This window comes from Lithobates pipiens, unplaced genomic scaffold, assembly GCF_037356315.1.
Source record: "Lithobates pipiens isolate NorthernLeopardFrog02 unplaced genomic scaffold, aLitPip1_a1.2 Scaffold_1, whole genome shotgun sequence".
NCBI classification, from domain to species: Eukaryota; Metazoa; Chordata; class Amphibia; order Anura; family Ranidae; genus Lithobates; species Lithobates pipiens.
This window is the reverse complement of record NW_027507685.1, coordinates 137,503,529-137,526,535: the sequence shown is the minus strand read 5'-3', so window position 1 is coordinate 137,526,535 and position 23,007 is coordinate 137,503,529. Positions and strand designations below refer to the sequence as shown.

Here is a 23,007-nt window from a genome sequence, read left to right as displayed (position 1 = left end):
ACATGTGCATAAATAAAGTACAATAAACGTTGAAGTAAATTGTGATTAAATATCCAAAAATAATACTAAGCAATTACATATGGATAATAAAATGTAAAAAAATATATGTAACAAAAAATGAATACAAAAGATGAATAATATCCTCTAATAGTGATCTAATATCGGTGTGAGCAATAGTGATCAAAGTCCCAAAAAAATCCCAAGGTTCAATAATCAAACAAAAAAAACAATCAAATTATCCATATGTAATTGCTTAGTATTATTTTTGGATATTTAATCACAATTTACTTCAACGTTTATTGTACTTTATTTATGCACATGTGTTTATCATTTTCACGTGGTTTATTTTTGAACACTTTAGTACACTGTTATTCTAGCAGTTTTTTTCTTTAAGCGCCACAAGGTGATTGTTGTAATTTTATTGCCAGTTTTCCTCTTTTTTCACACTATGAAGTTTGTTTGGATGCCTTGAAAGTCCCAATAAAGGATTTTAGTATGGATTGTGGAACGATATATAGGTATAGTGGAAATCCCTGTCTGCATTAGAAACATATTTATTATTATCAATCAAGACACGGGCAACAAAAAATAACTTGATAATCGTTTTAAACCTATTCCTATCTTATCTAAACCCAAAAAGTTGGGGTTTTACATACACATTTTACATTTGAATAAAACAAATCCAGAGAACTGAAAGTTTGTTTGATTTTTTTCTATTATTGTTGTATGCATTAATAAAAAAAATCTGAATAACCGGGTTTCATTGTTTTTGTTTTTTTTAATACCGATGAGACTGTTGTGCTTTCTGTACAGATTTTTATATTACTCAGGAGCAGCTACCAAGTCATAGTGATAGAAATGGAAAGAACAGTTAAGGTCCGAAAGACAAGGAAAAAAGGCACTGATGGTTAACAATTATATATGTTTAGAAAAGTTGCATAAGGCTGCATACTAGGCAATACAATAAAAAAAAATTTGAAGGTAGACATTGTCAGTTTTTGTTCTATCTTTTAGATATTTACCCAATATCAGGATCTGGATGAGAATGAAAGCGCAGATTAGATGTTTCATGACCAGACTCCGTTAGAGCGATACGTGGACATAGAGGATGAGTAGCTCAGCTTGGGCAGTTTTGGCACAAACTTAAACTTTACGCTTCTGTTACCTTGAAAATTTTTATTCTGTAAAACAAAGGACTCAGCTATAATAAGTGTACAAACAGGATGCCAAACTCAGTGTGGGCGTTTAGGACAGGAAGTAAAACTTCACACATATTTTACCTGAAAAAGTTATGCTCTGTAAAGCATCAATTAGAAAAAACGAATATAACAAAATGATAGTTTTAGCTAGCACTCATAAAGGTGTCGCACGAATATTGTCAGTCGCTCCCACAGTGTCCAAAGACTTGTATGGTAGAGGTTTTGTGGTGGATGTCATGTCCTCCATGTTTTCCTCCTCATTGGGCACCAAGGAGAGGCTTACCCCAGGGTGGGTTCTTCTGGGCTACACTAAACCCTTTGGTTAGGGTTACCGTCTCACAAATGGGGTATCTTTACTTGAACAGCTGACTGAACTCTAATAAACTCTCTTGATATAATATACTGTACATCACCATGGATTTAGGAGGGACACATAGAGCCAATGCCCTCTCCACCGCTACCTCACTCCCAGTAATGGTACAGAGTCCCACCTAGCACCGCACCTAGCGTGGACTCCATGCGTGCACTTCACTTAACTCTTTCTATTCCATACCTGTGTACAGGATCAAGGCCCCGGTGGTGCAGATTTGCTCCTGTTGCTGTGAGAGACAGATCACTGCTGAAGGAGTGCCAAGAACATCTCCCTCGCTGCAAGAAGCTGTCTCACCTGACACATGCACGTTTAATGACAGGCTGCTAGAGAAACCTTCTTTACCAGGTATTTAACCCTTGCTGTGGGGGGGGGGACCCTACCACAAGGGTAAATTTTTGATATTTTTGGAGTTTAAAGTGGTTGTAAACCACTTTACAACAAAAATAGAGTTTTTTTGTGGTGTTTGATCACCACTGGGTTTTTCATTATATAAACCAAAGAAATTTTGTAATTTCTATTATAAAACATATCCAATAAAAAAAAATCAAATTTCTTCATAAATTGAGGCGAGAATATATTCTGCTACATGTCTTTGGTAAGAAAATAAATCCCAATAAGTGTATATTAATTGGTTTGTGTATACGTTATAGCGAATACAAGCTATGATATACTTATATACTGGAAATTACCCCGCTATATACACTATACTCTAGTGGTGGTGATCAGGTAGGGCAATCTGGCACTAACAGACGCTATCTGGGAGGGTCACTAACTGACATTGATGTTGCTAGTGACACTAATACAGTGATAATACTGTACACTGACACTGTACTAATGACACTGGCTGGGAAGGACTCCATACTAGCACATTATGACATACTAACTAAAAAATGGATCCCTCCAATGGTGCCCAGTCACCGCTGATAGGGAATCCATCTTCAACCTGTCTCCCTTCCAGGTTTGTGGGCTGCAGCTGTTTGAATGTTCAGGAGTCACAGCCATAGCACGACTGTCTCAATGGTCGGAATGCCATCCATTGAGAGCACAGCCAGCATGCACCCGTGACATCACTGGTTGCTACACATGTAAATATCTCCTAAACAGTGCATGTTTAGGAGATATTTAATGTACTTTCAGGTAAGCCTTTTTATAAGCTTATTATATAACAATAAGTGAAGATAGCACTCAACCTGCCCAATTGGTGATAAATAATCAAACAAAGTGAGAGCAGCTCGGTGTAAGCAGAAATAAATATGGAAAATAATTAATAAAAATTAAATAAAAAATGCACTCTCTATAAAGAGTTTGAGATTTAAAGTTCAATTGCTCAAAAGCAATAAGCAAGCTCTACATTCAAAAATATATATATATAAACTCAACATCAGATATACCAATGTGTAATATAGATTGTATGTGATGTCACAAAAAAGTGATCACGTCCATATACAGTGTGATAAAAATTTCATTGAATTTTCTGTGATTTATTCCTGTGATTCATTCCGGGTCCTGGTAAAACAAGGATCTTTTCATCACCATCACTACCCGCCACACATCCTACCCACCGAAATCCCATGACACCCATTACAGGAAGTCATATACGCTTAAACGACAATCCAGATTGGAATTCCTTACAACCTCAACACTGGTCCAAGTGGATGATCAAACGGGATACAATCGGCAGCTTACAGAGGATGTTAAATGGGTATTCTCAAGATGGATAATATTTACCATACCCTTCAGCAGGTATCCAGGTGGAAAATAAAAAAAGATAGGGTTTCCATAATGAAGTATGTTGTGATTTATTACAAAAAATTCCAATAGAAACAAGTAAAAAAGTTTAAAATCAAACATTTCCTAGCAGCTGACACATCCATGTGTTTGGACAATCACAGGAATAAATCACAAAAAATTGAATTAACTTTTATCACACTGTAATAATGTAATTGATCACTTTTTTGTGATGTCACATACAATCTATATTACACATTGGTATATCTGATGTTGAGTTTATATATATATATATATATATATATATTTGAATGTAGATATTGCTTATTGCTTTTGAGCACTTTCACTTTAAATGTCAAACTCTATAGAGAGTGCGGTTTAATTCATTTTTTTTTTATTAATTATTTTCTATCTTTTTATAAGCTTACCTGTAGGTACAAAACACCAGTGGGATTTTCCTCCCACTTTAATTAAATCCCACAGCTTTAATTAAATAAGTTAGTAATAAAATAAAACGCTTACTACTTACTGTATAATACATTATACAATATAATAGATCTGGTCCTGTCCACTGAGCATTAGTACAACTGCAGCGGGTTTGAATGGAACAACAATGATCTGATTACCCCGAATCCTTCATGCTGAGTAATTATATTCTGGCAGCGGAAACTTCCCCCACTGCCAGAACACACTGATCAGGGCTGCTGGCTTTAGCCTGCAGCACTGATTGATGGGATAAAACCAAACAGGATAGTTGTATAGAAGTCAATCCATGTATGGTTCAGCAGGGACTGGCTGAATTTCAATCCATGTATATTACGGTTTGCTGCAGTCACTTTTGTAATGGAAAAAGCTCATCTGTGGTTTTTAGCTGTACAGCCCTCATCTGAGTCATAAAGAAACAACAGACACTAAATATCATTTATAAACTTCCTTACAGCAACTTTCAGTTATGATATGGTTGATTTTAAATAGAGAAAATCTTGCTGTACTGCCTGTGGGGTGGTATATACATATTTTAGCATCATTACAGCTGTGTTTTGTTATCTATTTGGTTGATTATTTGTAAGGATTGTTAACTGATGTATGTATTATTGTATTGTATAGTATTAGTAGTAGTATAAGCAATTGTTTATAATATTGTTTTTCCTCTTTTGTTTTCTGTTGCAGATATGAATGCATCCACCCATCTGGCAGGGTTTTAAGTTTGTATATCATGCATTCTGTTTTTGGGTCTTTTCTGTGTTTTTTTTTTTTTTTTTACATTTTCACTATAGGAGTCTTGTCCTGATTGGCCTGAGTTGTCTGGATGATTGTACTGCCCATTGGCCAGTACTGACGTCCGAGGGTGCCCATTTGGGACATTGGTGAGGCCCTATGTGCCCTATCCTGCCAAAATCTGGGTGATGGTGACCGTGGTCTGCAGGCCCCTGGGTACACCCACATTGGAGTGGCTCCTGCTTGCGGAGGTGTCTGTCTGTGGTGGCCCCTTGGCATTTCTGCCTTCCTTTTTTGATCATTCCTATGGCTGTGGAGACTTCCCCGGGCATGGTCCTGCCCTATGGGCAGACCTGACCATGGACATCAACCCCACATGCTGGTTTTGATCTACGGACTGGCAGTTTTTGCTGTGGAGGTTTATCTGGGACAGCCCTGCATGCTGATCCCCTCGTCCGCATAATGCTGTGACGTCATACGCTGCAGCAGGATAGGGAGCAGTATATAAGGACCCACATGATGGTGGCCATTTTGTGGTAATCCAAGGGAGCCTGACACCAGTGATAAAGTGAGAGTAGGTATGCAGCATCTTACCATGATCTGTTCCCTTGTGGATGAGATTTAGTCATTTTAAGATGTTTGGGGCCACTTTTTGGGGCCACCATAATTCCAATCGTGTGTATGTGGCATATGATGTGTTCTTTCTTTAGAAATGGTAATCCTACATCATGAGTGCAACCTGTATTAAATGTAAAGTTTATTTGTAAAAATATATAAAACAGTTTAGAAAACAAAGTAATAAAAATACAACTGACCCAAAACTATATTTTAATAACAGGTTTCTTGTGTTGTCTAGAATCTTGTCTTATCATGGGGCCACCAATGTCCCCATGATAACATAGAACATACAGGGTAGAGGGGATGGTATTTTATAGGTGCAATTAGTACTATGACATAAAGTATTCTCAATAAAACCACAATTTATTAAATTCACAAATACACATATAAAAAACTATTTGTACAATACATGAACAGCTTCATGGTCATTCAAGGCATATTTTTGTAGCTCCTATAGTTGTTCCCACATGTTTAGTTCTACATGTTTCGCTATATGGCTTCCTCAGAGACAAGCGTAGCTACTATATGAATGAGCAAAAGTCAATTAGAAAAAGTGCATAGATTATCATATCAATAAATACAATCACTATGCATATCAAAGACTATGAGAATAAATACATGAATACATCTCCCCCCCCACTAGCAAAAGTTCCCTGAATGGAGTCATACCTCAATGATATAGAATGAGATTCAGTTATTGTCAGAAATATAGAAATAGGAGTCTCCAGCTCCTTCAAGTTGGATGGTTTGCACTTGTGAACAGCAATCTTTAAGTCTGACCACAGATTTTCTATTGGATTGAGGTCTTGGCTTTGATTAGGCCATTCCAACACATTTACGTGTTTCCCCTTAAACCACTCAAGTGTTGCTTTAACAATGTGTTTAGGGTCATTGTCCTGCTGGAAGGTGACCTTCCATCCTAGCCTCAAATCACACACAGAGTGGTACAGGTTTTGCTCAGGAATATCCCTGTATTTAGCACTATCCATCTTTCCCTCAACTCAGTTTCCCAGTCCTGACTGCAGAAAAACATCACCACAGCATGATGCTGCCACCACCATGTTTCACTGTGGGGATGGTGTTCTTTGGGTAATGTGATATAATGTATAATGTGACATAGCATTTTCTTTGATGGCCAAAAGGTTCAAATTTAGTCTCATCAAACCAGAGCACCTTCCTCCGTACATTTTGGGAGTCTCCCACATGCCTTTTCGCAAACTCAAAATGAGCCATTTTGTTTTTTGCTGAAAGTAATGGCTTTCTTCTGACCACTCTGCCATAAAGCCCAACTCTATGGAGCATACGGCTTGTTGTCATCCTATGTACAGATACTCCAGTCTTTGCTGTGGAACTCTGCAGCTCCTCCAAGGTTACCTTAGGTCTCCGAAAAAAGTAAGATACTAGTGCGCACAACCCCTAAAAATTAACTAATTTCTAACAAATGCCTAATTGGTAACTAAGGAACAGAGGAAGCTGCCAACACAAATAATGTTCTCAACACTATCTAAGCAATTGCATATAAAAGTGTGTGGCGCTACCTTTAAAATAAATACCAAAATATGTGAAAAAACAAACTAAGATGATCAAAATAAATGTGCAAATAGCAAAGCTCTATACTTACATACACATGCACAACACAAATGTGTATAATGACTGAAAAGTGCAAATCACCTATAGCAATGTGATAAATACAAATCGCATAAAATGTGCAAAAAATCGCATATCATGTGCAAAAAATCGCAGTATAGTGTGTAAAAATCGCTAAAAAATATAAGAAACAAAGTGTCCAATAAAATGTCCAATAAAATGTTCAAACTGATGTTCCAGTGCTTAATAAATGAATTCAATATCCAAACGTGCTGATGAAAACATGCCGTATTCACTCAGATGAAAACGTGCTACACAAACCACCTTCAGTGCTCCACCAGTGCACCCCCCGTTTCCCCCAGCCTCTCACCTCAATGGTCGACCCCGCAGGGTCAAATACACATGTAGGGGAAATAGATGATATGGCTCCTTCTCAGTATTCCTCACAAGATAATCTCACAGGGTAATCTCACAAGGTGATCCAGTGCCAGTAATCGTAAGGGAAGAAAGGGGACTTTCATATGTAAAATCATATCATTTATTTAAATAATAAAAAATATCCACTCACATGAAATTTCGAATATTGCGCTTGTAAACATAAGAACTTCCGGTCTCGGCTGCGGCCAGAAGTGACGATCGTAACCATGTTTCACTGTGGGGATGGTGTTCTTTGGGTAATGTGATGTGTTGGGTTTGCGCCAGACATAGCATTTTCTTTGATGGCCAAAAGGTTCAAATTTAGTCTCATCAAACCAGAGCACCTTCCTCCATACATTTTGGGAGTCTCCCACATGCCTTTTCGCAAACTCAAAATGAGCCATTTTGTTTTTTGCTGAAAGTAATGGCTTTCTTCTGACCACTCTGCCATAAAGCCCAACTCTATGGAGCATACAACTTGTTGTCATCCTATGTACAGATACTCCAGTCTTTGCTGTGGAACTCTGCAGCTCCTCCAAGGTTACCTTAGGTCTCTGTGCTGCCTCTCTGATTAATGCCCTCCTTGCCCGGTCCGTGGATTTTGGTGTGCGGCCGTCTCTTGCCAGGTTTGCTGTTGTGCCATGTTCTTTCCATTTGGTTTTGATAGATTTGATGGTGCTCCTAGGGATCATCAAAGATTTGGATATTTTTTTATAAACTAACCCTGACTTGTACTTCACAACAACATTGTCCTTTACTTGTTTGGAGAGTTCCTTGGTCTTCATGGCAGTATTTGATTAGTGGTGCCTCTTGCTTAGGTGTTGCAGCCTCTAGAGCCTTTCAAAAAGGTGTGTATATGGAATGCCAGATCATGTGACACTTAGATTGCACACAGGTGGACATCATCTCACTAATTATGTGACTTCTGAAGGTAATTGGTTGCACCAGAGCTTTTTATGGGCTTCATAACATTCGCACATGCCAATTATCAGTCTTTTATTTCTGAAAAATAGTTTTATGTATATATTTTTCTAATTTTACTTCACCAACTTATGCCGTGTACACATGATAGGACTTTTTTCCACAGCAAAGGTCAGACGGACAATTCAATCGTGTGTGGGCTCCATCGGACCTTTGCTGTCCAAAAATCTGACGGACTTTAGAAATAGAACATGTTTAAAAATTTTCGCCCGGAAATCCACCGGACCCAGTTCCTATAGAGAAATGCTTTCGTGTGTATGCTAGTCTGATGGACAAAAACCAACGCTAGGGCAGCTATTGGCTACTGGTTATGAACTTCCTTATTCTAGTCCGGTCATCACGTCATCATGTTCGAATCCGTCTGACTTTGGTGTGATTGTGTGTGGCCAAGTCCGTTCATTTGGAAAGTCTGTTAGAACTCCGCCAAAAGTCAGTCGGGAAGACCGTCGGACCTAGTCCATCAAAAAGTCAGGTCGTGTGTGCGCGGCATTAGACTATTGTGTTCTGATCCATGAAATATAATTCAGATTTTAAAAAAAAACATTGAACTAAAGGATGTAATGTAACAAAATAGCTAAAAAGCCAAGGGGGTGAATACTTTTGCAAGGCACTGTGTGTGTGCGTGTGTATATATATATATATATATATATATATATATATATATATACCGTATATACTCGAGTATAAGCCGAGATTTTCAGCCTCTTTTTTGAGGCTGAAAGTGCCCCCCTCGGCTTATACTCGAGTCATCGCTGTCTGCCCGCTCGATCAGCGTGTCGAGCAGACAGACAGCGGCCATTCTATGATTCAAAAGCCGCGCCTCCGGCTCCGCCTTCGCCTGTGATAGGCGGAACACTGAATTTCCCAGCAGCCTGTGTTCCGCCTATCACGGGCATCGTCTCATCCTCGTACTACGGACGAGGATGATACGACGTCCGTGATAGGCGGAACACAGGCTGCTGGGAAATTCAGTGTTCCGCCTATCACAGGCGAAGGAGGAGGCGCGGCTTTTGAATTTTACAATGGCCGCCGACGAAGAGGGCACGGGACGGAGGCAAGGCAAGGCACGGCACGGGACAGGACGGGACGGGACGGGACGGGACGAAGGCAAGGCACGACACGGGACGGAGGCTCGGGACAAAGGCTCGGGACACAGGTAGGCTGGACACACACACACACACACACACACACACACACACACACACACACACACGGATGGAGACACACACACACGGATGGATGGATGGATGGAGACACACACACACACACAGGGATGGATGGATACACACACACACAGGGATGGATGGATGGATGGAGACACACACACACAGGGATGGATGGATGGATGGATGGAGACACACACACACAGGGATGGATGGATGGATGGATGGATGGAGACACACACACACAGGGATGGATGGATGGATGGACACACACACACACAGGGATGGATGGACGGACACACAGGGATGGACGGACACACAGGGATGGACGGACACACAGGGATGGACGGACACACACACAGGGATGGACAGGCATGTCTCACCCTCGGCTTATACACGAGTCAATAAGTTTGCCAGTTTTTTTGGGGGTAAATTGGGGGCCTCGGCTTATATTCGGGTCGGCCTATACTCGAGTATATACGGTATATATATATATATATACTGTATAATATATATATAGTTATTAATAGAAATGCCTCTAGATGAATGTTACAGCAAAGTCCCGTTGCAGAGGCTCCTGAGGATGATGCAGCATTTGTCTTTGTGTCAGAGACCTGAAGACAAGATCTGTGATGATGAGGAGACCCTCCAGCTATTACCCAGCCAACCAGGAATTGAGTCCTATTTATCTGTCAATAATCATCTCTTCTGTGAAAAATGTGAAATAAAAAGGTTATGGCGCTAAACCCTATTAGTGATGAGATGAGTTAACTTATCAAATCCTAGTGTTTAATTTTTTATATAAAAGGAAAAAAAAAAAGAAAAAAACTGTTGGTGATACCGTGCAGAGATATCCTAAAGCAATTTTATCCAAAACAAATTGTGTGTGATTAATGTGGAGTCAGCATTCATGTTCCATTATATTTAAAACCAAAAATGGGTATTAAATTATCCTATACGTATCAACCTACTAAAAACATGTAAACCTTCATTAAATGTGCAAAATAGTGAAAATAATGTTAATATTCGACAATATGTTAGTGTAAAACAGATTGTGCAAACATGTGCAAAAAATGTGCAAAAAAGCAACTAAAGGTCAGAACAACCAAGGATCAAAAATAATTCAACCATAAAATCGCATGAAGGCGCTAAATGTGCGAATAGACAATATTTTCAACCAATAATCGCATGAAGACGCATCTGTGTCCAATATAAGTCCAAAATTAATATTTGGCTTGATAGTACTGCCTCTTCAGACTATTGTTGTAATTGTTACAAAAAGTCAATGGGGGGTATTTGATTCACTTGTGCAAATAGTGCAGGCTTTCAATTAGAGAACTTTATCCCCGGTGCGCCACTCTGTGCTATAGTATATGAATGCTCTCACCAGAGTTAATGCCCCTGTGGGGCTGGATGGACCTTCACAATGTAAGCCACTGTGTCGCTCTCTGGCTGCTGCTGGTGCACTGGGTGAAGCTTCGTTATTCCGTCCGTATGGTATTCAACGTTAATTATATAAGGGAAGACATATCCATAGTGTAATACGTTCTTAACCAAATCGTTCGTTTATTAATATTAAAATCTACTCACATTTTACATTAAAAGCATGTGCATATAGTAAAGGCTCCAGAGGACGTCGTAGTGACGAAACGCGTAGGGCGTGGCCACGTTGTGTGCACTCGTTTGAGACGAACGGCGGAGTTTTTACTATATGCACATGCTTTTAATGTAAAATGTGAGTAGATTTTAATATTAATAAACGAACGATTTGGTTAAGAACGTATTACACTATGGATATGTCTTCCCTTATATAATTAACGTTGAATACCATACGGACGGAATAACGAAGCTTCACCCAGTGCACCAGCAGCAGCCAGAGAGCGACACAGTGGCTTACATTGTGAAGGTCCATCCAGCCCCACAGGGGCATTAACTCTGGTGAGAGCATTCATATACTATAGCACAGAGTGGCGCACCGGGGATGAAGTTCTCTAATTGAAAGCCCGCACTATTTGCACGAGTGAATCAAATACCCCCCATTGACTTTTTGTAACAATTACAACAATAGTCTGAAGAGGCAGTACTATCAAGCCAAATATTAATTTTGGACTTATATTGGACACAGATGCGTCTTCATGCGATTATTGGTTGAAAATATTGTCTATTCGCACATTTAGCGCCTTCATGCGATTTTATGGTTGAATTATTTTTGATCCTTGGTTGTTCTGACCTTTAGTTGCTTTTTTGCACATTTTTTGCACATGTTTGCACAATCTGTTTTACACTAACATATTGTCGAATATTAACATTATTTTCACTATTTTGCACATTTAATGAAGGTTTACATGTTTTTAGTAGGTTGATACGTATAGGATAATTTAATACCCATTTTTGGTTTTAATTATAATGGAACATGAATGCTGACTCCACATTAATCACACACAATTTGTTTTGGATAAAATTGCTTTAGGATATCTCTGCACGGTATCACCAACAGTTTTTTTCTTTTTCTTTTTCCTTTTATATAAAAAATTAAACACTAGGATTTGATAAGTTAACTCATCTCATCACTAATAGGGTTTAGCGCCATAACCTTTTTATTTCACATTTTTCATTTCCCTCTCCTCCCCAATAAGGAAGTGAGGGCTTCAGGCACAGGCAGCTCTAACCCAGTATATTTCCTTTTCTCTCTCCATTTTTTAATTTCAATTTATTTCACATATTTCTATCACTTAGGAGATTTGATTTTTCCATAGCGCGACTTTATTTATTTATTAATCATCTCTTCTGATCTGGTATTAGTAACATGGGCAGGACATGTGGCTGAGACATAGTCTCTCTCTCTCATTTCTCTCCTTGAAAGTGAAAAAGTTTTTGAGGTCCCTTTGAGCTGCATGTGGCTTTATTAGGAAATCCTGTTTCTTTCTGTGCTTTGAGCACTGAGACAAGAATGAAGAAAGATAATCTTGGTATTGTCCTATACACACACACACAAACACACATACACACACACACACATGCACTAGGGTTGCACCATACTAGTATGGGTGCCGATACTGAGCATTTGCATGAGAACTTGTACTCATGCAAATGCTCCAATGCCTAATCCGATACCTGTTTCCTCAGCTAGCAGGGAGCCCCGGGCAGCCTCACAGATGATCGGTGGGGGCAGTTATAGGCACCAATCTCCCTGTGTGGCTTTTAATAAAGCAGCTGACAGACGCCTCTCCTCCTCTCTCTCCCATGGCTGTCATCTGCTTTATTGAAAGCCACACAGGGAGATCGGTGCTTGTAACTGCCCCCACCGATCATCCCGACTGTCCCCTGTGTCCTCCTCCGACTCCCCAGGTCCCGAGTCAGTGATTATTGAATGTCCATTCATAACTGTCACTGAGCATCGAAAACTGTGTTTACAGTGTTTCAGTTTACGAATGAACAGGAGCCTTTGTCTCATGTCCATTCATCTTCAGTGCAGCTGAGACTGCAGAGAAAAGGACTGGGGAGTCTATGTCTTCAGTGCCTCTCCCGGTCTCAAAAGGGAGATGTCAGGGGACTGTTTAGACCAGCCATTCTCAAACAGGGTTCCTTGAGCTGTGGCTAATTTACCTCCAGTTTGTTGGTGACTACATAGTTTTGAGCCAATGCCACTTGGAGGAGCCAGTGGTATGACACCAATGTTCTTTATAGCTCTCTGCAAGGGGGCTATTCTTACACTGACCACCAAAGTAAGGGGCATTGCTCCCACTGACCCTCAATGAATAGGTTTTATCAGGGGTTCCCTGAGACCTGAAAATGTAAGGGTTCCCCTGGGCTAAAATGGTTGAGAAAGGCTGGTTTAGACCCCTGATATCTCACCAAAGCCCCCCAACAGGGCTGATTAAAAAAAAAAATACATGAAAAAAAATTAACAATTGTAATAAATATTTAAAAGGTTAAATTGTAAAAATAAAAAATAAAATAGACAAACACTAACATTTTTTAAATAAATATGTGAAAAGTGTGGTGCGCAGTCAATACTTTGTAGAACCACGTTTCGCTGAAATTACAGCTGCAAGTCTTTTTCGGGATGTCTCTACCAGCTTTGCACATCTAGAGAGTGACCCATTCTTCTTTGCAAAATAGCTCAAGCTTTGCCAGCTTGGATGAAGAGCATCTGTGAACAGCAATTTTCAAGTCTTGGCACAGATTCTCAATTAGATTTAGGTCTGGACTTTGACTGGACCATTCTTAGCCCTTGTACACACGGTCGGAGAACCCGTAGGAATGTGTCCTTTCGGACCGCGTTGTCGGATAATCCGAATGTGTGTGGTATGCATCGGACTGATTCCGTCGGAATATCCGTCGGACCCACTTTTCCAACTTGTTGGAAATATTTTCCGACAAACTGGTCCGATCGGACATACTCCGATCATGTATAGAGAATTTTGATCAGACCAAGTGCCACGCATGCTCAGATCAAATTCCTACATCAAAGCTATTGGCTACTAGCCTGAATGTAGTCCCATCGTAACGAAATTACATCATCACGTTCTGAAAGATCAGATTTTTCCACAACTTTGTCCGACCGTGTGTATGCAACAGTTTCGGACAAGATCCGATGGACAAAATCCGATGGATTTGGTTGTCGAAATCTCCGACCGTGTGTACAGGGGCTAAGACATGAATATGCTTTGATCTAAACCACTCCATTGTATCTCTGGCTGTATATTTAGGGTTATTGTCCTGCTGGAAGGTGAACCTCCACCCCAGTGTATAATCTTTTTCAGATTCTAGCAGGTTTTCTTCTAAGATTGCCCTGTTTTTGGCTCCATTCGTCGCCCCATCACCTCTGACCAGCTTCCCTGTCCCTGCTGAAGAAAAGCATCCCCAGAACATGATGCTGCCACCACTATGTTTCATGGTGGGCATAATGTGTTCAGAGTGATGTGCAGTGTTAGGCTCGGTTCACACAGGGGGCGACACGACTTGCCGCGCCGCGACCTGACAAGTCGCCCCCGTTCTGTACTACGGAACCGTTCTAAGAGGAGCGACTCAAGTCACTCCGACTTAGAAAAAAGGTTCCTGTACTACTTTTGGGCGACCTCGGGCGACTTGCATTGACTTCTATACAGAAGTCATTTGTAAGTCGCCGCTGAGGTCGCGGCAGGTCGCGGCGCGGCAAGTCGTGTCGCCCCCTGTGTGAACCGAGCCTTAGTTTTCTACCACACATAGTGCTTTGCTTTTAGACCAAAAGGTAACATTTTGGTCTCATCTGACCAGAGCAGGGGAGGGCTGGCAGCCTTAGGCCTGGTGGGCAAGTCCATTCATGTGGCCCATAGAACTGGTGGTGGCAAAGTGATGGATCAGGAAAACAGTCTCTAAAGTTTTTAATGATCACAAAGGCGGGGGGGGGGGGGGGCAGGGAGGACAATGTGGCCCTCCAGGGCCTGTGGGGGACCTGTACTACCATGGCCACCAGGAACTAAACGGCAAGCAAATCCCTGTATGAATCCCTCAGAGCTGAGCACCTGACCCCGCCCCCCTTGCAACTGGACAAACTACAAGTCCGAGCATTAACCCCTGAGATATAAGGATGTGTCCCATTAGATCCCACGGGTTCATGCTGTGCCCTGTAGTCCTTCACTAGTTGGGGGGGGGGGGGGGCAGGGGTGTGTGACACATCCTGAGCTCTGAGGGGTTTATGCTGGGACCTTTAGTCCTTCACTTTCGGGGTGTTACATCCCAAAAATTAAAGGACTACAAGTCCCAGCATGAACCCTGGCTGAGATTTAAGGATGTGGTCTCCTCCTCTGCTGCCGGCTCATGCTCCCATGACACACGTATGTTCTAATTCATTCACTTCTCCCAACCTCACCTCAGCTTGACCATAGGGTCTAATAGGCATCAAAATAGGGTGGACTCGGAGCACAGAGCATTGTGCTCAGAGCCCACCCAGGCATGTTCGAAAAGCAAATGAATATTTGCTTTTCTTACCCTGAACCGCCTCTCTGCCAGGAAGAGTGGGTCTGATATTCGTCACCTGATTGGCTGAAAGGACAGGCGCTCCTATTGGATGTCTTGCAGGAGGAAAAGCAAGGAGTAAGCACAGAGAACACAGGAGCCGCTGCCTGTCCCACAGCTCCCTGCCATCACTCGCTGCCTGACCCACCACCAAGAGGGGGTATGTTCTGGTCAGACAGCGGGGGAGGTGGGGAGCCTGTTAAATTCTGATGGCGGGGGGTAACATTGGCTGCATTTGATGGGGCACAGTGAGGCTGCATTTAATGGCAGAGTGAGGCTGCAACTGATGGGGCACAGTGAGGCTGCATTTGACAGGGCACAGTGAGGCTGAATTAGATGGGGCACAGTGAGGCTGCATTTGATGGTGCACAGTGAGGCTGCAATTGATGGGGTTTAGTTTTCACCCCCCCCCCCCCCCCCAAAAAAAAAATATTTTGAGTACCAGCCACCAGACAAGGAGAGACATCGCTCCAAATTGTCCGCACAGAGAGACCACTCCTCAAGAAAATTGCTTCTTGATTCCTTTATCAACATAGTACAGATTGTACACACCAATATTTTTTATTTTTTTGCTCAATCCAGCAAGCTGAACAAAAAAAAAAAACAAAAAAAAAAAAAAAACTGACAGCTCTGGTTGGAGCTGCTGAGCATGAGCAAAAGTAACCTGAGCATTGTTCACTTTTCATTGGAGTGGCAGTGCCTGCTGCAAGTGTGTGCAAGCCTTTGGCACACACTGGTTTGCTGCAGTTTAGCCGCAGTGCTTATGTACACAGTTTTCCTTAGCCGCAGTCTCATAGGCTTATTTTAAGTTGTGCGTTTTTGCTGCAGTTTTTTTTTTTATAGTGCACCAAAGATGCAGCCGTTTTTGTGCTCAGTGTGTTGAGAAAATGCAGCAAAAATGTGCAAACTAATAGTGTCTATGGGACATGCAGGAAGACAGTGAGATCACCAACAGACCAGTGTGAGCCCATATCATAGTACATAGGAGTAGGTACTACACAGGCTGCTGAAAGAAAGCTTCTTATCTGCAGAGAGAGGGGTAGAGGAATTTGGGAGAGAAAGTGGGGAGAGGCCAGTGTCCCATCATATAAGGTCCCCCATCAGATAGTGTCCGCTGTGTACTGCGCATGCGCAGTACACAGCAACACAGATTCCGAAAATAGCCGAGGATGAACGGTGCCTGCGCCATGAGTCCAGGTTCTAGCCCCACCATCCAAGTTGACATAGAGTAGGAATAAAAAAGAGCCGAGCGCAGCGAGGCCATCTAATTTTCACAACCCTATGTCCGCTTGGATGGTGGGGCTACCACCTCCACTCACGGCGCAGGCGCCGTTCAGCTTCGGAGATTTTCCGAAGCTTCTTCTGCGGACACTATATGATGGCAGGACACTATCTGCCAGAACACCGGTCACAGCTTACTCACTTGGAAGGAAGGACCCAGCAGGCAGAAGGCTCGGTTATCAGAGCTTCCCATACAGATCACCGACGGATCTCAGGTTGAATGTTCCCACCCACACGTCCGATTCACAGACGCAGCACACAGGTTGCCCAGAGTGTGGGCGGGCACAGTGAGAGAGGGGGCTGGAGGAGGCAGAGCGGATCCACCCTCTTCCATTCGGCCGTGCTCAATCTGAATGGAATGGACAAAGACTGTCAGCTCAGAAGCAGGGAACAGCACTCTGACATGACAGATGTCCTCTCACAGCGCTAACGTTCCTGCATGCTTCTGGGCTGTTATCCAGCCCTGCTAAACTCCCTCCAGAGTCACCCGAGCAGTAACACTCGGCCAACTGCACATGCACAGTTCTCAGCTGGCAGCACATCGGCCTTTTTACGGGGATTTAGAGAGCAGCCTGGGGGAAATTGCATCCCTGCCCCCCGGCCCAGCCCGCCCCTGCGAGCACCTTCTTCCACATGTTTGCTGTGTCCCCCACATGGCTTCTGGAAAACTGCAAGCAGGACCTCTTATGGCTTTCTTTTAAAAATGGCTTTCTTCTTGCCACTCTTCCATAAAGGCCAGATTTGTGGAGTGCACGACTAATAGTTGTCCTGTGGACAGATTCTCCCACCTGAGCTGTGGATCTCTGCACCTCCTCTTCTTGCACTGCCTGTCAGTTTAGGTGGACGGCCATGTCTTGATAGGTTTGCAGTTGTGCCATACTCTTTCCATTTTCATATGATGGATTGAACAGTTCTTCATGAGATGTTCAAACCTTGGGGTATTTTTTTTATAACCTAACCCTGCTTTAAACTTCTCCACAACTTTATCCCTGACCTGTCTGGTGTGTTCCTTGGCCTTCATGATGCTGTTTGTTCACTAAGGTTCTCTAAGAAACCTCTAAAGGCTTCACAGAACAGCTGTATTTATACTTACAGTGGTGTGAAAAAGTGTTTGCCCCCTTCCTCATTTCCTGTTCCTTTGCATGTTTGTCACACTTAAGTGTTTCGGAACATAAAACCAATTTAAACAATAGTCAAGGACAACACAAGTAAACACAAAATGCAATTTGTAAATGAAGGTGTTTATTATTAAAGGTGAAAAAAAATCCAAACCATCATGGCCCTGTGTGAAAAAGTGATTGCCCCCCTTGTTAAAACATACTATAACTGTGGTTGTCCACACCTGAGTTCAATTTCTATAGCCACACCCAGGCCTGATTATTGCCACACCTGTTCACAATCAAGGCATCACTTAAATAGGAGCTGCTTGACACAGTAAGGTCCACCAGAAGATCCTTAAAAGCTACACATCATGCCGAGACCCAAAGAAATTCAGGAACAATTGAGAAAGAAAGTAATTGAGATCTATCAGTCTGGAAAGGGTTATAAAGCCATTTCCAAAGCTTTGGGAATCCAGCGAACCACAGTGAGAGCCATTATCCACAAATGGCTAAGACATGGAACAGTGGTGAACCTTCCCAGGAGTGGCCCGCCGCCCAAAATTACCCCAAGAGCGCAGCGACGACTCATCCAAGAGGTCACAAAAGACCCCACAACAACGTCCAAGGAACTGCAGGCCTCACTTGCCTCAGTTAAGGTCAGCGTTCATGCCTCCACCATCAGGAAAAGACTGGACAAAAATGGCCTGCATGGCAGAGTTCCAAGGAGAAAACCACTGCTGAGCAAAAAGAACATCAAAGCTCGTCTCAATTTCTCCACAACACATCTTGATGATCCCCAAGACTTTTGGGACAACATTCTGTGGACCGATGAGACAAAAGTGGAACTCTTTGGAAGGTGTGTGTCCAAGTATATCTGGCGTAGAAGGAACACTGCATTTCATAAAAAGAACATTATACCAACAGTAAAATATGGTGGTGGTAGTGTGATGGTCTGGGGCTGTTTTGCTGCTTCAGGACCTGGAAGACTTGCCGTGATAAAAGGAACTATGAATTCTGCTGTCTACCAAGAGATCCTGAAGGAGAATGTCCGACCATCTGTTCATGTACTCAAGCTGAAACGAACTTGGGTTCTGCAGCAGGACAATGATCCTAAACACACCAGCAAGTCCACCACTGAATGGCTGAAGAAAAACAAAATGAAGACTTTGGAGTGGCCTAGCCAAAGTCCTGACCTGAATCCTATTGAGATGTTGTGGTATGACCTTAAAAAGGCCATTCATGCTCGAAAACCCTCTAATGTAACTGAATTAGGACAATTCTGCAAAGATGAGTGGGCCAAAATTCCTCCAGGACGCTGTAAAAGCCTCATTGCACGTTATCGCAAACGCTTGGTTGCAGTTGTTGCTGCTAAGGGTGGCCCAACCAGTTATTAAGTTTGGGGGCAATCACTTTTTCACAAAGGGCCATGATGGTTTGGATTTTTTTTCACCTTTAATAATAAACACCTTCATTTACAAATTGCATTTTGTGTTTACTTGTGTTGTCCTTGACTATTGTTTAAATTGGTTTTATGTTCCGAAACACTTAAGTGTGACAAACATGCAAAGGAACAGGAAATGAGGAAGGGGGCAAACACTTTTTCACACCACTGTAGATTAAATTATACACAGGTGGACTCTATTTACTAATTAGGTGACTTCTGAAGACAGTTTGTTCCAATAGATTTTAGTTAGGGATATCAGAGTAAATGGGGCTGAATACAAATGCACGTCACACTTTTCACATATTTATTTGTAAAATAATTTGAAAACCATTTATCATTTTCCTTCCACTTCACAATTATCTGCCATTTTGTGTTGGTCTATCACATAAAATCCCAATAAAATACATTTAGGTTTTTGGTTGTAACATCACAAAATGTGGAAATTTTCAAGGGGTATGAATAGTTTTTAAGGTACTATATATTGAATGTATAGTAATAAATTAAATGTATTTACATAATTTGTCAATCTGAATAAAAGGAGAAAAACATTTTGGTCGCATATGTGTATATATATATATATATATATATATATATATATATATATATATTTATAAATGTTTTATATAATTGCCAGCACGCAGGTCACTTTATTTCAGTTTTTTTTATGTATATAATGGTGTATTAATACAGATGATATGCAATTATATAGTTTGGTTGTGCAGCATTTTCAGAATGCATAATACCATTTGAGGTGTGCGAACACATTGGTAATTATGCAGAGGGAATTTGGTTATTTTTTTTATCAAAAGGGATGTTGGTCATCACTTACTTGTGATAGCAATAAATTTCAATTAAAATAAATGTAAAGAAAAAAAATGTAAAGCACCCTTGTACCCCATACTCTGCAAATGTGCACGCATTTGTAAACGATGATCACACCACACATGTGAGGTTTTGTCATGAACATCAAAATGAGAACAATAATTATAGTGCTAGACCTTCTGTGTAATGCCCTGTACACACAACCGGTTTTCCCGTCGGAATAAACTCTGAAGGTTTTTCCAATGGAGTTCTGACGGAATTCCGCTCAAGCTGTCTCGCGTGCACACGGTCACACCAAAGTCAGGCCGTCAAGAACGCGGTGACGTACAATACGTACGACGGGACTAGAAAACGTAAAGTTCAATAGCCAGTAGCCAATAGCTTCCGTCTCGTACTTGCTTCAGAGCATGCGTAGTTTTTGTTCTGTTGGAACAGCATATGGACAAGCAATTTTCCCGATAGGAATTGGTTCCGTCGGAAAGATATAGAACATATTCTCTTTCTAGGTCCGTCAGAATTTTTCGGCATAAAAAGTCCGATGGGGCATACAGACGGTCGGAATATACGATGAGAAGCTCCCGTCTGACTTTTTCTGTCGGAAATGCCGCTCGTGTGCATGGGGCATAACTCTAAAGTGGTACCCTGTAAAGGCTTTTAAAGCATCACCTATGGAGATTTTTAGGTATTGTAGTTTGTCGCCGTTCCACCCAATTTTAAAGCTTGACATGTTAGGTATCTATTTACTTGTGTGACATAATCTTTTATATATCACTATATATTGTGTACTAAAAATTTGTTTAGTGTTTTTTTTCCCTGGAAATTTGCATTTGATAAACCACTGTGCAGATATCATGTGACATAAAAAATTGTAACACCCACCATTTTATTTTCCATGGACTTTGCTTTGTTAAAATATATATTTTTTTGGGGGGGGGTTAGTATTTTTATAGCAACACAGGACTAATGATCTGCTCCCCAACCTCATGTGGCAATTTACAGACCTGAGCGGTCTGGGGCTGTCTTACCTTGCACTTGACATTTTACAGACCTGGCAATTGTCCACTCAGGCCTGGGCCAAGAGCCATGTGAGGCAGAGAATTAGAACACATGCTCCCTTTACCTTGAAGTACAAAGTATTTCTGAATGCTCTAGCACAGTGGTTCTCAACCCTGTCCTCAAGTACCCCCAACAGGCCATGTTTTCTCTTAGATAAAATAGCTTTCCAAAATAGCAAGCCTTTGACTCTGCATCTGTGCACGATAAAGGAAAACCTGCAAACATGGCCTATTGGGGGTACTTGAGGACAGGGTTGAGAACCACTGCTCTAGCAGAAAAATAAACCAGAAGGGTAAGCTCAGCAAAGGGAAGTATTAGTGAATGAGGGTGGGATTCAACAAAATCTGTCTCTTTGTCCTGAATGGTAAACAGAATAAATTAACAAGTACCATTTGAGTCTAACTCAACCACATTCATACTTTGCCATTATATGTGACTGAGGGGATCCACATTGCCTGATTTCACAAGCAGGTGGCAGGTGACATCTAAAATTGTTACTTTTGTAACTAAAAGTGGTGAAGCAATGTGTTAAAGTGATTGTAAAGTCAAAAATTGGTTTCAATGGTTTTGCGCAGAACAGACCTGAACCTCCTCTTCCTGGGTGGTTCTTTAGAATCACTTTGAGAAAAGCACTTTGTTCTGAAATAGTAGCCGTGCTGCTCTCTTGATCTCATGGTTTCTCATGCTATAAAGCATTGGGTTAATTAAAGGGGTTATGGTTGTATATAGAAAAGATTTCATTTTATTTTCATAAGGTGAGCTCCCCCCTACTGGAAACATATAGATGGTGATTATAGGTCCAAAATAGGTACACACAGCCGCAAGATGGGAACTGCTTGTTGAGATGGCTTTCCGTCTATTGTCACTTGACTTGATCTTGATGATAGCGTTTACTATACATATATAGGATATAACAACAAAAACAAAGGGTATAAAAGATAAAAGAACTGTCATTAAAAAGTCTTCGAATTTCGCTTCGGAAGTGTCTGTGGAGGCAATTTCCAAAATGGGAACAACATCACAGAAGAAATGGTCTAGGACTTTGGAACCACAAAAACCCATCTGGATTACTGAAACTGTTTCACTTATAAGCAGGATGATGGGGATGGCCCAAGGCCAAAATGCCAAGTGGAAGCAGAGTTTCTGGTTCATAGTAGAGGAATATTGGAGAGGGTGACAAATGGCTAGGTATCTGTCAAAAGCCATGGCTGTAAGAACCAAAGATTGTATATAGGTTGCAGCGCAATGGAAGTAGAATTGTAGGAAGCAGCTTGTTTTGGAGATGACTGTCCCACCTAACCAAGTCACCTCTAACAATTTTGGCATGATGTTAGAAGTTAAAAGAAGGTCCGCCAGTGCCAGGTTCCGGAGAAGGATGTACATGGGGACATGAAGGTGGGGGCAAGATGACACAAGTGTGATAATCAAACAGTTTTCAGTCACCATCAAAAGATAAAAGACAAGGAAAAGGAAGAACAACAGAACTTTAAGGTCGTGGAACTCATGAAATCCAAGCAAGAGGAACTCTGAAAACCCAGTTTCATTGGCATTACACATCCTTTCAGATTTCTTGTTTCTTATCTTAAAGAACCACAAAGAAAATAAATACTTCAGGTTTTAAATACATTTGTTGTTCCTTTAGACACAGACAATTTGTCACAATCAATCTTGCTTGTCCACAGGGGCAATACTGGCTGTAAAAGACCCAGACCATTTAGCCTTAAATGTTAGGCCCCTGTCATGCGTGCTTTCTGATTAGGTCCACCTGTCAGTTTTTCAGGCAAACCTGATCGGACACTCCATTCACTTCTATGGGGCAGCGGATGTCAGTGGTTACATGTCCGCTGACACCCACTGCTATCCAATCCGATCCTGTCTGAAATCTAGACGAATGGAAACCCTATTTTCCATCCATATGGCAGATCAGATGGAATCGGATGACAATGTTTTTATCCGATCTCCCCATAGAGGAGAGTGGGGCTCTGACAATTCCACCTCTGCTCAGTGTATGGACACGGAC

General features: G+C 41.5%; 2 protein-coding genes across 5 annotated transcripts in view; both read right to left on the bottom strand.

The window, feature by feature from the left end:
• LOC143975226 (HEPACAM family member 2-like) overlaps positions 1-1,205 on the bottom strand; it is a 63,288-nt gene extending 62,083 nt beyond the window's left edge. For 2 of the 4 annotated variants that reach the window (XM_077477409.1, XM_077477427.1), the window contains exon 1: positions 1,023-1,205. In XM_077477409.1, coding sequence (XP_077333535.1) covers positions 1,023-1,071 — 49 coding nt within the window. In that variant the 5' untranslated portion in view covers positions 1,072-1,205. The remainder of the gene's footprint in view (positions 1-1,022) is intronic. The other 2 variants (XM_077477399.1, XM_077477418.1) reach the window with 1 other exon arrangement.
• A 20,013-nt stretch (positions 1,206-21,218) lies between these two features.
• LOC143988434 (olfactory receptor 1M1-like) lies at positions 21,219-22,544 on the bottom strand. The gene has a single exon (XM_077488018.1). It carries the CDS (start codon positions 22,542-22,544, stop codon positions 21,603-21,605), a length of 942 nt encoding a protein of 313 aa, XP_077344144.1. The 3' UTR covers positions 21,219-21,602.
• Positions 22,545-23,007: the final 463 nt, after the last annotated feature.

Excerpts from the sequence above, each read along its gene's own strand:
- LOC143988434 (XM_077488018.1), bottom strand. The coding sequence starts at position 22,544 with ATGTGTAATGCCAATGAAACTGGGTTTTCAGAGTTCCTCTTGCTTGGA.